Consider the following 15787-nt stretch of genomic DNA (forward strand, 5'->3'; position numbering starts at 1 on the left):
AAAAAGGTTAACCAACGCCGACACGTTTAGCTTTTCATTAATGAAAAAAAAATCATTTCACGGGAGTATATAGTTAGCTGTCATTAGGTCACGGAGGCCCCTCATATATACCTTTTGATATAAATGCAAATATTGTGTTAAACATAATTATGATATGTTGTTGCCAGTGACCTCAATGTACCCTGGCTCTACCGTAGCTCTGCCTGTTTTACCGTGGCAACATCGTGTCATCACCGGGACTTGGCCGTTTGGACATTGATTGACACGCATCCCGGTTTACTACGATTTGTCACGGTATGGATGCAGTATAGATACGGTGGTTTCCCGGCAATTCCCTGTTCCTAGTCGATAGAACACGGATTTGGGCTTCCTCTCGGTGAGTGCCGGTGAGCTCCGGTTGTATTAAAATATTTGAAGACAACCGTGGTGATCTCTCAGTTTGTTTCGGTTCACCATGGTTTGTCCCTTTACTTCACGGAATTTCAATGACCCAACGCCGGTTTACCACGGTTGATCATGGTTGACTAAACCGTGGCAAACCGGGACACCAAACCGGGACTGTGTAAATGGGGCTTAAACCGCCCTAGTATGACTGTATTACTATCAGTACTAGCAAAAAAAAAAAGGTTTTCAAATCAATGAAATTACTTAAACCCAAATCTGATCGCGACAATATCATAATACTTTTAATATGTTGTCAATCAGGGTTATAAATGAAAAAGGGAGACAAAAGAAAAATACTTTTGAGACTTGAATTTCAATTGTATCTTTTTAGAATACGCTTTCTACCGTCAATATTACATTATATAGCAGCTCAAATCCTCGATATTTAGGTTCATAAAAGAAAACAATTAAAACAAAGATACATTTTATTAAATGGCAATTACAGTAAAAATAACTGTGAGAGCGTTTTAAATTAAAATACTACTATTTTTAATCATGATTTTATCATGAATTTATATCTTGCGACATTTTAATTTAACGGTAGTGTTGCGACATTTAACGGTAGCGGAAATTCGTGCGACATTTAACGTTAACATTGCGACATTTAACGGCAAATAATTTTGCGACATTTAGCGGCAGTTGCGACATTTAGCGGTATTGGTGCGATATTTAGCGGTAAGTGCGACATTTAGCGGCGTTGCGACATATAACGGCGCCACAAACACAATGCTTTACGGAAAATATATTTAGTAAATATTTTTGTCATTTGCCTACAAATCAGAGGTGCTTCTTGCACTTAAGACTCTGTTAATCGACAGATGTATATATGAGCCGTGTCACGACAAAACCAACAAAGTGCGTTTGCGACCAGCATTGATCCAGACCAGCCTGCTCATCCTCGCAGACTGATCCTTGCTATTCGCTATCAGTTTCTCTACTTGTAATAGAGTTGGTAAGCGAACAGCATGGATCCTGATCAGACTGCGCGGATGCGCAGGCTGATCTGGATCCATGCTGGTCGCAAACGCACAATGTTGGTTTTGTCACTACGCGGCTCATTTCACATTCAGCATGCTTTCCTTCAGACAATCAGTATCTCACATGTTCTCATAAAACCATTATTACACTATTAAATTAAACATATTACCCCTTTCTACAGAATGAAAATATATTCATTTCTCAGGCTTTATGTGCCTTTAAGCTTTCTAATGTAAGAATTTAATTATACTAATGCGATTCAAGTTTGACATTATTTAGATATGAAATTTCGTGACTGCAAACTTGAATATACTGAAACATATATGAACTTGTTATAACAGGATGGTATAAAAGAATAGTAATTTACTTTAGAAATTGTAAAAATACTTGTTCATTTTTTATGCAATTTGTGTACTGTAGTTCGCTTTTGGGTGATATTTAGTGTACTTGATATCAAATTTGTAGCTAGTGTTTCTACAGTCTTCTTTACAGGGTCAAGGAAATGTGCTTCTAAAAATAAAACGGCATTCCATTTAAACTATGTGCGCTAAAATCGAAGTTTATCAAATCCAAAGGCCATAATATTTGGATTAAGTCTAAGAAGCTATAAATGAGCCGCGACACGACAAAACCAACATAATGGGTTTGCGACCAGCATGGATCCAGACCAGCCTGCGCATTCGCGCAGTCTGATCAGGATCCATGCTGTTCGCTTACAAACTCTATAACAAGTAGAGAAACTAATAGCGAACAGCATGGATCCTGATCAGACTGCGCGGATGCGCAGGTTGGTCTGGATCCATGCTGGTCGCAAACCCATTATGTTGGTTTTGTCGTGACGCGGCTCAAATATGATGAAGATTTGTGTGCGGCATGTTTTGTCTTTGTTATTAACTGATGTAACTGATGGTTACAGTATCGCTGCAGCTTTAGAAATAGGGTTATTTTAACAATATCAAAATACGAATATTTCGAAAGAACAGTAATTCAGACTCATAACTGAAAAGGAAAAGAATATGATTCACTTATATATTTTAATTATATTGATTTAAACCATAATAATAAAATAATTGCACATGTAACATATAAACAGTTTACATTTATCCCGTGTTTAGTAAATTTTCCTCTTTAAAAGAAGAACTTTGCCTTAACGTGGTAGGAATAACTGGTGTAGACGAATCTACTCCCGCCAAATGTTCGTAAGCAGACGGCTTTAGATGAACACTTTTATTATTGCTTTTATCTTTATGAAGTCCGTCTGCCTGTTCATAAGTCTGCGTATCGTCTGGAATTTCTATGGAAACGGCCTCGCCCTCGAGGCCGCTTAGATCATAGCAACTTACGTCCTCAAGAGGCTTTGAAGCTTCAACACTTTGTAACCAAGTCTGACATTTCCTATTATTATCTTCTTGGAATATTCTTTCATTGAAAGACGTTTCTCTACACAAACCTATATCGTCTGGTTTAGTTTCAGCCAAGGTCATTGTCAATGTTTCAGCTGGAAGATCACTTTCCTCTATTGCAAACTGACTCCGCGTTCGGTGTATCCTCGCACGGAGTCTTTTTGGTTTACCAGTAGTTTTATTAGCTATTCCGTCAGAACTAAAACTTTCATTAGAACTCCGAGCGATTTTGCTGATATCGGTAAATTCGGATTCTGCCATTAGTGTTTGGCTGACAAAATCCCGCCAACATGGCGGTTTTGGCGGTTTAGCGGCCATGACAGCAACATTTGGTGCCGGCCGCATGGTGTTTCTATTCATTCTACAATGGTCCAGGCAAGGATTTTCAGTTACAGAAACCACCATTGAACACGTTTTTTAAATGAGGTAGTAGAAATTGTAAGTATTTAAGATATTCAAAATGATATTAAAATAGTTTAAAAAAATCATTAAAAATAATCATCAAATTTCATTTTCATTTACTTGGATAAAACTGTCGATTACGATGAAAATGTTAGGCATCCAACTTCAGTAGCGCGTAACTACGGCAGTATCAGTATTTCGAAGTGCATGCTTGCAAGGTGTTGTCAGACGCCAGGTGATGATAATCGCTTAGTGCTAATCCTCTACTTTATAGCGATCAAAACTCTGCTTCTATTCCAAAGAAAACAACAGACAATCTACAAGCTGTACATGAGGAGCCTTTGTGTGTTATATTTTTTACTATTCTCACTCTCTCTCACACACACAGACGCTTATATTAGTTGATCGTTATCATCAGAAGCTTGTGTTGTTGATTTGTATAGTCTCTCCAAGACAAGAAAACTTTTGTACATGTTGGTATATGTTGTAGAAATATTGGTAGCTAGAACTACTACAAGTGACGTAGTTTATGTAAATGTGATGTAGCTGGTATGTAAAATCCCAGGAAAACCACCTGTGAAAATACTATAAACTCCCAGTTTATGCCAACGTGTTTGCCTTGCACGTGTTGAGACCAAGCATTTCCGTCTTTCTCAAATTCTGCTCATATGTAAGTATGTATTCTTTTTCTTCCTGAAAATAAATTAAAGAAAGCACGTGATCATTTAAAAAAAACATCAAAAATTAAACAATGGCAATTCTTTACAATTAATGTTTATACTATAGCTTATTCTTAATGGAATTCAACGGAACCGGAAACGTATTGTCTATGTCTAAACGTTAATCAGGGCTGACGCAGACGGCAAATGTAACAGAAAAAGTAAATCGAACAGTCAATAAGATGCAGGGTGCAAGATAGGTTGTTTCCTCTAACACTGACCATTTGATTTACTTCTCTTATTTTAACTTTGTAAAAACAAGAATTATATTAAAGCTTAATTGTAAAGGTTTGAAGAGTATATAAAACGCTCCTTGAATCCGTTTCCTGAAACTGCAATCAAACCTGTGTTTACGACCACCTCTAAATGAAGATAACCCTACAAATAAAGGTCAATTTTCGATTATCTTCATTAGAAATGGAATAAAGCAACATTCAAATAAAGACTACTTGTGAATGTCTATAGATAATGGTTTGTATCTCCCTTGGGAGACCTATATTCACAGGTGTGACTGTACCCAGAACTGGTCTCAGGTGAGGAAATGTGGCCATGACACCCAGTAAGACCCGATCCAATGATTATTGGATTGAGAGGCAGACGATTTCTTACAAGGCCACTTCTAATTAATGTGTACATGCAAAAATAAAAATGTTGTTACTTCTTCTTGTTAAGTTTATTTGACGTAAATATTAAAGCACATAAATTGATTATGCAAACATATGAAACTAGACCAAGATTCACTTAAAAACCTAAACATACTTAGTAAATCAAAGTTTTAAATTTATGGTCAAGGTAATGTTTTAACAAGTTTTTGTTATATTTTGGCGTGAGAATCGTGAAGCAACAATATGCACTTGTTAAAGATAACATTATTTGAAACAGGAACTAACGCTGATGGAAGTAAATTCGTTTGGTTTTATATTCCGTTACACAATGGTCGTAGATTAGAACTAATGTAAATACGTGAGTTAACTCTTCATTATGAAATACCATACCAAGATTAAATTATTATTAATTATTATTATTAAATCATCAAAGTGAAATAAAACTGTCGTTTCGCTAATGAAATCAGTATGAATGATTGTGGTTTTTTTTGTTGTTGTTGTTATTTGTTGTTGTTGTTGTTGTTAATGCTGCTGCTTCTGCTGCTGTTTTTATCGAATACAAAAAAAAACTTATTTCCCACCTTATTAAAATAAACTTTTTGCACCAAGAGATGGTCTAATAAAAATCATTATTGAATCCAGTCTTATCAATTATGTCTGGTTTGTATAATGCATCTTTTCGTGAGGGGGAAATAAAAACAACAATAACGATAGATGAGACACTAGTTCCATCTCACCGAGTATATATAGATATTTTAGGTGTTTTACAACTTAAGTAAGTCTTTCACTAATTTCCCAAAACGAATTCAAATAAATGATCTCATTTTGTAAGACACACCATCACATTTGACAGACTTTATTGTGAATAAGTAGCATTTAAACTTTAAGAAAATGGTATTCACCCTCTTTACCAATTGTATCACATACATTACATTTTTTACATTTTTACAACTTTCCTCAAACATTCAAAAATATATCCTTTTTGCTTTCTGTACAGCGTGATAAACGTACTTTTTAAATGTTTAAACTCTTAATGTTGCTTAAGATTGAGCATTTCTATGTTAAAAGTTAAAAAGAGAGAGAAAAGAATCTCTTTTTTATAAAAGATATTTGACATGAGGAAGAAATTCGTTTCCTGTACTAACATAAACGTATATTCTACAATTCTCGGTGTATTGAATATGCACGTGGTAACATGCACGTGGTAACATGCGCGTGGTAAAATAATAAACAGTTTGAAAAATATAGAAGCAGTAAAATACTTGTTCATAATGAAGACAATATGTTGCGGTTGCTCTTTTCTCATTAGTTTGAAATCTGTTCGACAATTGTTATTTCATTTTCTTACAGAAACTGCATACGCCCAACAAAAAATAATAAATGACTGTTCGTTTATGAGGCATATTGATGTAAATCTGTTGTATTTTAAGGCATCTTCTGTTATGTTATTAATAATATGTTTAATGTTTTCTCATCAAAAGGTGTCTAATTTGGTCCAACAAAATCATTTAAATAAAAGCGGAAACAATAGGATAAGGTGACTAATGCACCTGTTCTGAAACTATCTGGTTTAGTGCCCTAAAAATTGAAAGAATATTTTTCCATTAATAAACAGTCTAGGAAATCCCACTCCACCTTTGGTAAGTTCTAAGTTATACTGAAAAAAAACAACAACAACAACAACAAAACAAACACACCACTGGTTGAGTTTTTAAATGTTTTCCCCGTTTCATTGTCATGGTGGTTTTAAAGTGTCATAAGTGGATATCTAAAACATTACATAGAGAGAAATAGAGAGTCCCTAAAAAGGACAAAACGCCAACAATTGAAAATGTTGCAGGCTCGGTTTGCTTGAGCCTGTTTATCGATGCTTCTTGAAAGAGCAAGTTACTGTGCACGCCTAAACAGTTTTCAACATTTTACATGAAATGGTAACAATTTATAATTTTGAAACATCAAAACATGTTTCTTTTGAGCCAACTCCTGCCTACAGTTCTAATCTTACTTAGTTAGAATTTAGCACCAGTTCTGCATTTGGTGTTACATTAATTGAATTACAGTACCTTTTGGTGTTTAAAGATCCTGTAACACAATATTTTATGGTTTTATATCATAAATATGTAATTCTCAAATGAAGAGTTATCAATATTGTAAGTTCCAAAAAGCATTATTTGTAAAGATATTACTGAGTTCATTACTGACTTTACATTTTCACGTTCATAAATAATTAGAAATTTATTTTCTATAAAATCTAAGTCAATTTTTTCAATAAGAAATGAATGTATATATTTTAATGATTACATATAATGTCAACAAATATTTTCAGTACCTATTTTACATATTCTTCGATGTTTATAAATTGTTTTAGAAGAATAATTATATACATGTACATATATTTGTATATAAAATTTCACTTAAGTGTGGTAACAACCAGAAATACAACATACAGGGTCTTTAAATGAATTTAGGTTTATTTGTTTCTTCGGACATGATCAAACTCTTGCATATATTATTTCCGTTTTGATTCATTTTAGTTAACAAGAATGCGCAAACAGGATTCTAGTACAACTATAGACAATGACCCTTAAATGGCTTTCAGGGCTTTGTGCCACCCTACTACTTTTTGCTGTACTATATATCATTATCTGAACATGTTTTGCTCTGACTATAATTATGATATGCATATATTTTAATTTCTAAATTTTATCTAATATTGAGTTGACTCCACTGCATTATTCAGCAGGTTTTCACATTTTGAAAATGTACTATATTTATATAATTATATTATCATGGCAAGTGTCATAGAGCAATTAGACCATTTGGTCCTTTGTGCGCATGCGCTCTAGTGCCTAGGGGGAACATTGATTTCCGATACATCGATGATATTGATTACGGAAAAAGTCGAAGTTGGTCGACGATACAGGTTTTGTTGATAGATGTACAAAATATACCTAACAGTCAATTGCCAAGAACTAAAATATAATGAATACATTTGTTTATATTTAAATGTTTAAAAGTAAATAAAGTTGAAGTCTGGTATAAAATATGCTGCATTCGTAACTTACCAGGTTGAAATTACATTCAAAAAGCTAAATATAGTCGAAGCTATCAATTTTCAACGAATTGTAAGTAAATTAACGTTTTGTATTTTAAGATATAATATGCTCAAGTTTGATATTTAAAGATATTGATAATCTCTGCAGACTCTATTTAATTATTAAATAAACATGTTTTAAGTAAAACACAAATGTAGAAATTTCATGTTTTAAACTCTATTAAAAAAAATGGCAGGTTTTCTTTAAGAAAGGGTCACCATAACATGACCTGTAATAGGGAATGCACATTCCTATACATAATTTGTGGCAGATTCCTATACATAATTTGAGTATTCACTTATTTAAATAAGACGTATTTTCAGGATGAATTTATCTAGATTTTAACAAGTTTCTGCAAAAATAGTAATTTACCCAAGATGAGCAAAGTATATCTTTAAAACGTTAACCTGATTCTACCTATGCGACAAGTGCAAACCAAGATCAAACTAGTTTATGCTTATTTTCCTTTTATATTTTCTAACTATTTAAAATATTGACTTTAACTTCACTTATATATGAATTAATGTTTCGGTTTCCTAGTAATTTACTAATTACAACCACCACTGTCACACATTTAAAGTAATTGTAAGTTAACGTGATGGCTCAATATATTTATAAGTTTTTTTTTATTTCTTTTTTTTATTATTTCGCATTATAAGTAATCATTAAAATCTAAGTTTTCATTTCTTATTGAAAAATTTGGCTTAGACCTTATCGAAAATAGATTTCTAATTACCTTCCTTTATTTACATGAAATATAAATTCGGTAATATCTTTACAAATAATGCTTTTTCGAACTTACAACATGTACAATATTGATAAATCTTAATTTGAGCATCAGATTTATGAAATAAAACCATAAAAAGGGAATCCGTGCTATCTAATCATGGTCTGCAATGTTCACTATTCAGTCAGTACATGTTTTGAAATTTTCCCTAAAATAATGAGTAGTATTGTCCAAACTCACTGATGAATAAGTAAGTTCATTTAAGATATATAGTATAATAAGGATTTCATATAATCAGGAAAATGTCATAGTGGATTCCTATTGTATGTTATGTTGAACCTATTTCTCACAATCCACATTTACAGTAAATTTATTTCACTTTAATCATCTTTTTTTTTCTTCTAAAATTCATAAAACCTGACAAATCGCTTTTTTTCTTGGTTTTCATTTGATAATACATGTAACTACATTTTCAATATCTAGACTATTTCAAATCAGTATGTTACTTCACTATGACAATATATCCTTTCGAAATTTCTTTCTTTTTTGTATCAAAATAAACATTTTTAAGTTGAACACTATAAATCTATACTGGGCTAATTATGGTCATTACAATTTATTACCCCTCACTTTTTTCGTAATGCTAATTTCCCATAGGCCTCTGGGAGTTATTCTTACTGTTAATGCAAGTGTACCACGTGACTACGAATTTTGTACTGTTACATAGGTAACAGTATTTTTTAACAGTATAAAATCTGGTCACGTGGTCTATTTTCTAAATAAAATGAAATAAAATGGCCGCCATTTTTTTTCTCGATTCATTCTTATTTTCGACGATAGGGCATCGCTCAAAATAACTATTACTCTGATAAAATTTAGTTCTTTGCACCCTAGAGTCCCTTTCGCGTATTAAATATCTTTTTGTTGAATAGTCAACAGGAAACATCCGTTTTCAACGGAAGTAATTGTAATGTAAATAATTTTGTGTCAAACTGGAACATGCAGACAATTAAAGCATGCAACAAAGGATAATTTAACAATTTTAACCAGTGAAACTTTACAGATAGAGTTGGTGGACAGACATCTGTAGGATATCATCGTTATTTTCTAAATGCACGTTGTCAAAAACCATGCGAAGAATATTCTGGATGCAGAAGATTCAGATTTCACAGATCATAACCTTATAAATGGGTTAGTGTTTTGTTTTCTGAATAAAACACAGCTTATTTTATGTTTATGACTGGCAGATATCATCACTTGCCTAAAGAATAAAAGAAAAACAGCTTCTCAAGTAGGCCTACAGTGCACTTAAAACTTGCAAGGTAAGGACAGTTTAGTTATTGCTTCTCTTGGCTTATTTTTGTTACTTGCCAAATTCAAATCATCACAGTATTTGTTCGGGGTAATAAAATAAATAACAAATGGGTTTGTGGGTAACAGTAAAAATATCACCCCTCGTATAAATACTGTTACCCTCGGCTACGCCTCGGGTAACAGTATTTTCCTCGGGATGATATTTTTACTGTTACCCACAAACCCATGTGTTATTTATATAATGTGTTTCAATGATACCAATACAATAGAACCTCAATTAAAATAATTAGTGTTTGTTATTGTACGCCACGCTAAATATCTCTTAAAAAATTCAAACCATGTTCAGACTTACAGGCGAACAGTGCAAGACATTGATCAGATGGGCTGATCTTGGTCTGCAGAGTATATTGGATGGCGCATGCGCGAAATCACCACTAAATAGGAAATGTAATGTGTCAAAGCAGTGACTACATATCACAAAAAAAATGTCTGATTGTACTATGTTTTTTTCCGATTGTTTTGTTTTTGTTATGTTTTGTTATTCATTTTTCTAATTTTTTCAGTATATTTTGCCAGAACTAGCTTTACAACCTTTCATTGACTGATATCTCTATACAGTGAATTTGCATTAAAGACCACCTCCGAATAATTATACCCGTGTGTATGACCCTTTGTTCGCATGTTTGACTGTATGTCAATGTACCATTGAGCCAAGTGATACATTGAGCCAAGTGATAAAAAAAGTTTTTGTCAACTTATGAAAAATAAATTTCGCAACTATGAACATTTCATCGTGTAAATGTCAAAAGAAAATGACTCTCGTATGTTTTATAGGATGATTATTTCTTTAATATCTATTTTTTGTTTTGCCTCGCCTTGAATATAAAACTATTATTTATTATAACACAGCGATATATATTCGTATCGAGAGATATGAAAAACACATGTGCACTCAATAAATGGGGCAAATATATCAGGTGCACGCACAACAGTTGAACGCTCGCGTGCAGAAGTTACTGTAGACCAGTAATTTGATTAAAACCAGGATTTTCTAAAGAGAGAAAGCTAGATTTAAGTTGTTGTTGTTTTAATCAAATACATGTAGTTTTCCAAGAAAACAAAAACAAAACAAACAAAAACACTTCTTTGCCTGTGTTTAAAATAGTACTTTGCGACGTAAATACCAGTTTAGTACGAATATTTTTTTGTAAAGATTCGAAATGCTTATAGTATAGATATAAGCGGAATTATTTTAACACTTTCGATTCAATAATGATTTATTTTACATTGTTTCTACATGTTCTATATATGTTCATTTTGCAAATATTGCTCTTTCCAGATTAAAACGAGTCTGTCAATCTCAAGAAATAGAGATTTTTTTTACTTATACATGTATGTGCTTCTTTGTAATAAAATAAGGACATATGCCACTCAAGATAAGGAGTGTTTAAATTTTATCGTCTGCTGAATTGCTACAGTTTCTGATTTGTTACAGGTCCCTTGTGGCGCTATTGAAACAATGGGGCCGGTTCGATTCAAACTATATTCAGAACTGTTTTCATATCTCTATGCAGGTAATTTGTCATGGTAATGGTTAGAATCTATTTAGTAAGAAAAATTTCAACTATGGTGTGCACAGTATTGAGTAATGAATGAATTAACATGTATTTTATATCTTATTTTATACAATATGGCGACGAATTTTGACGTAAAGCAACCAAGAACATTATATAACCTTGACATTAAATTATATTGTGTCTTCATTTTACTTGACCTAGAACAGAAAATATGTTAGAGGTTGTTGCTGCTTAGCGCAGTTCATGATTTTGTGATTTGTATAGTATATATACATCCAGAAAATGTAGCATTACAAAAAGTAACAACATATAAGCTTCCCTAAGAATGTCGAATATGTTATAGTACTTTTGTGACATTCGTCTGACAAGAAAAGCAAAAGAAAAAATTGCAAGCTTTCTTAATAAAATTTCTGTGTACATACTGATGCAAAATATAGGCCACATAATACAGGTTAAAACAAGTGTTTGAAAAGAAAAAATGATAAATAAAAGTATATAATGGCCATGGAGAATATATAGATGTTTTTGTTGTGATTGATTAATAACGGTGAAAAAAATAAATTGTCATGTCACTTTTGCATGTGACTACATTACTCTAAAGATAATATAAAACATTTAAAACTGTAGATATTAAAACTGTAACATATTTCATTCATATTTCTGTTGCGAATCACCAATACAGAAAATCTAACTTTCACTTCCTGCTTTTAAAGCGGATGAAAACATTATGATTAAATGACCCTATGAACATTATTTTAAGACCCAGTGGACTCCTGAGTAAAACCACGGACCTTCTGTAAGCTAGTTGAGGAGCTTCGTCACATGAAGAATCCAAAGTGTCCGATGGGATTCAAACCTTAATCATCAAATGCACAGAGAGTGCTCCCGCTGTTTCTTGAAACATAACGTGCATACATGTATAATTTGTCTAATGTCCAAAAATATTGGGAATCTTTAAAATCTTAATAAAGTTTTCTTATATAATACGCATTTTCTTTCCAATTTTTTTGTTAAGTCCCTTTTCCTTTCCGCCAATATTTACAACACGATAAGACAAATGTAGCATCAGTAACACGGCATGTGTGGATACCGAAATGTGATATAATCAAATTGAGAAAAGCGTATCAATTTACATAATTCGTTACTCATTAGTTTAAACATATTTGTTGCAACTTATATTAATCACTTTCAAGTCAGCTTCCTGGAACCAACCAGTACTGGTGTCATATGTAGATACATGGTTGTGACCCTAATATGGCCCGAATCCATGATAACGGGGTTGAGAGATAAATCACTTTCAAGTCAGCTTCCTGGAACCAACCAGTACTGGTGTCATATGAAGATACATGGTTGTGACCCGAATATGGCCCGAATCCATGATCACGGGGTTGAGAGGCAGACATCTTAACCACTAGGCCACCGCTCCCCTTAATATGTTGTACTATATGATCAAGCGTAATTCTTTTAGCATCATTTAACTATTAACTTTACGTATCTGTTCTTTAAACGATTATATAAATATTATATAAAATCAAACTTGATTATACTTGTGTTTTAATGTTAAAAGATTATTTATATGTATCAAAGCTATCTTTAAATCATCAATGGAAACAGTTATGTACGAGAGGAAAAATATTCACAAAAATTAGACATATTAACAAAATTCATTTATCTATATGCATATTCATTGAACGGCCAAACTGTGCTAAACATTTATTTAGTCAAATATCATTCATTTTGAATATAATCCGAACAGCAGACGAACATGTCTTGAATACAGGCAGTCTACTATGACACATTATGGCTCATCCCTCACAACACGTGGAATTTGTGAAATTTGCTGACAACAAACAACTAGAACATTTAAACAACAGGTTTGTATATGTAATTCAAAGAATCTCTGTTAATATATATTTATAATGTTTTTGTCTACATTTTCTTTTGAAATCCAGGACATATTTATTTTATTTACAATAATGGTGTACCTCTTAACACATATAAAAAAGTAATGTTTGTTTTGACTGTGCCATTGATGACGAATTCCATTTTGTATTGGAATTTTAACGTCTTTAATTTACTGTTTCATTATCCTGTGAAGAAAAACCTAGAGAAAACTTGACGAAACATCATCTACGTTTAAAATGATTGAGAATTAACCTACCTAGCATAAACGGGGGCATGTTTCCGACTTCCACATATAATTAGATAATCCTGAAGACATACATTGGCCCAGATTATGGACCGGTGTACTGATTCCATACAAAACTACAATCACAACATTCTCACTCATCTTCCGCCATTTTGTTCCAGATTTCAAAATAAATGATTACTTAACAAACTTTATATGTTAACTTAAAACATTTACAATTCATTGTTCTATGAAATTAGCTATTTTTCATGTTATCTGACATCAGCGTATCTAATATGGATAATCCTAATCCGTAATACACATACAAAATAACAAAAGGTGTAGTTTGACGCATGCGCAGCAACCCATTTTGGCATCGTTTGTATGATTGAAGCAGACGGAAATAGCTTGTAACAAGATACAGACGAGGTTGAATCGTCTGCTGGAAAACAAAGATCACTGTTCATACAGGTGAACGAAGCTTTATTCTCAGAAACAACAAGAACAACAACTAACCCTAAACCTACTGAATTTGTGTAATGGAGTTGCCCGGCTTTGAATTTGGAACCTTCCATTCATAATTTAAGGGATTTCAACATAAAAATACGAAACAATTGAGCTACCAACAGTATAGAGCCTGGCAAGACTTCACGGAAGTTCAGGCTGGTCTGGCTCTTTACGGGTGGCAAAGGCTAATCTGTTCCAGCAATAGCTTCACTACTGGTGAATCATTGTGCACATGCGCTATGAATAATTCTAATGCTATTAATTTTAAACATATGCACATTCTTGCAAATGATTCTCTTAAGCCTATAAGCCTGAATGAAAAATAATTTAATGAATGAAAACAGCATTGTTTAAATATTATAATGATGATAAAGTTACTTTTTGTAGTTTATTTTTTTAATAAGCAATATGATCATTATTCAATTAACAACAAAATCGATCTTTTTAATTAAGGTATATATTTGGTGATATTTAAAGATTGAATTTTAACCAGTGCTTATATTATACATGTACATGTATAAAAAAAACTGTCATAAATCTCTTGAAAAAAATAATATTGTTGACCATTAATCCTTTAAAGACGCAAAACATTATTTAAATTTATATGAAAACAAAATATAATCCAATGTATGCTACATCTTTAACATAATCATATTTTCAAGATCTCATTTATATACGAGAACTTGATGAATATGCCCTATACGTACAGTAAGAAGCTTTTCTTGTTGTTTTTCCCACGTCTTTCTATATGTACACCACATACAGTAATTACATGCACCCATAATCGTTATTGTCATTGAAATGGCAAATGATATTCAAAATATGTAATTGCTATTATCATTTCTCGTGTTCAAAATATATTTTTTGTCTTGTGCCGTTATAATACATTGTATATATGTTAAAGCCAAATAAACATTGAAATTGAAAAAAAAAAGAATTTGAATTAAAGCATGAGCTAGCATTCAATTAACATTACTATGATTGAGTTCTTCTACCATATATAAATATGAATCTTAAACATTGTAAAATGAACTTAAGTTTAAACACTTTGTGGTCAGTTGCATTACTTGAATACAGAACAGAACAGAGTTTATTTGAGCCGCGTCACGACAAAACCAATATAATGGGTTTGCGACCAGCATTGATCCAGACCAGCCTGCGCATCCGCGCAGTCTGATCAGGATCCATGTTGTTCGCTATCAGTTTGTCTACTTGTAATAGGGTTTGTAAGCGAACAGCATGGATCCTGATCAGACTGCGCGAATGCGCAGGCTGGTCTGGATCCATGCTGGTCGCAAACGTACTATGTTGGTTTTGTCATGACGCGGCTCATTTCATATCTTGTACACACATATATCATTGATACTGGTATTGATTATCTAATCTTTTGATAATCTAAAAGGCACAGATGTCAAGAACGCAAAAAAAACGCTGTACGTATATGCGAAACGCCAAAAGAAAAGACCCAAAAAAAAAATCCCCAAACACACAGACAAACAAACAAACATACACGCAAACAATTAAAAAAATAATGAAAAAATAATAATTATAATTTTATGAATTATATAATAGATACATACAAATCTATATTCTAGAATATTATATTACTATTTAAAATAGATATATTTATGACTAAAAAATGCACCGTACCTTAAACTTTTTAAGTCACTTCTCATATGCAAGTTTTTTTCCATATAAAGCATTTAAAACAAAATTTTAAGGTCAAGACTTGTTGATAAAGTATCGATACTAAAATCTTATAATAAACGCTCTTATATAATAATATAATCCGGTTTAAAATTGTAAGAAATCGTAAGTTTGTATACATATTACAACGACTTTATGATTTTAACTCTGATCCAAAGGCATTGTAAGTCATTTGTCATTC

General features: G+C 32.4%; 1 protein-coding gene across 2 annotated transcripts; it reads right to left on the minus strand.

The window, feature by feature from the left end:
• Nucleotides 1-2442: 2442 nt before the first annotated feature.
• LOC132721885 (uncharacterized) lies at nt 2443-13782 on the minus strand. Of its 2 annotated transcripts, none has more exons than XM_060706262.1 (2): nt 13426-13782; nt 2443-3920 (listed from the first exon to the last, which is right to left on the minus strand). In XM_060706262.1, the coding sequence occupies exon 2, from the start codon at nt 3228-3230 to the stop codon at nt 2523-2525; it is 708 nt and encodes a 235-aa protein (XP_060562245.1). In that variant the 5' UTR covers nt 3231-3920; nt 13426-13782; the 3' UTR covers nt 2443-2522. The 2 variants fall into 2 exon arrangements, with proteins under 2 accessions (XP_060562245.1, XP_060562244.1); XM_060706261.1 differs by having other exon boundaries at nt 2443-3916; nt 13422-13782.
• Nucleotides 13783-15787: the final 2005 nt, after the last annotated feature.

Source organism: Ruditapes philippinarum, unplaced genomic scaffold (assembly GCF_026571515.1).
Source record: "Ruditapes philippinarum isolate M1 unplaced genomic scaffold, ASM2657151v2 ctg7608_1_1_1_1, whole genome shotgun sequence".
Classification (NCBI taxonomy): Eukaryota; Metazoa; Mollusca; class Bivalvia; order Venerida; family Veneridae; genus Ruditapes; species Ruditapes philippinarum.

Excerpts from the sequence above, each read along its gene's own strand:
- LOC132721885 (XM_060706262.1), bottom strand. The coding sequence starts at position 3,230 with ATGGTGGTTTCTGTAACTGAAAATCCTTGCCTGGACCATTGTAGAATG.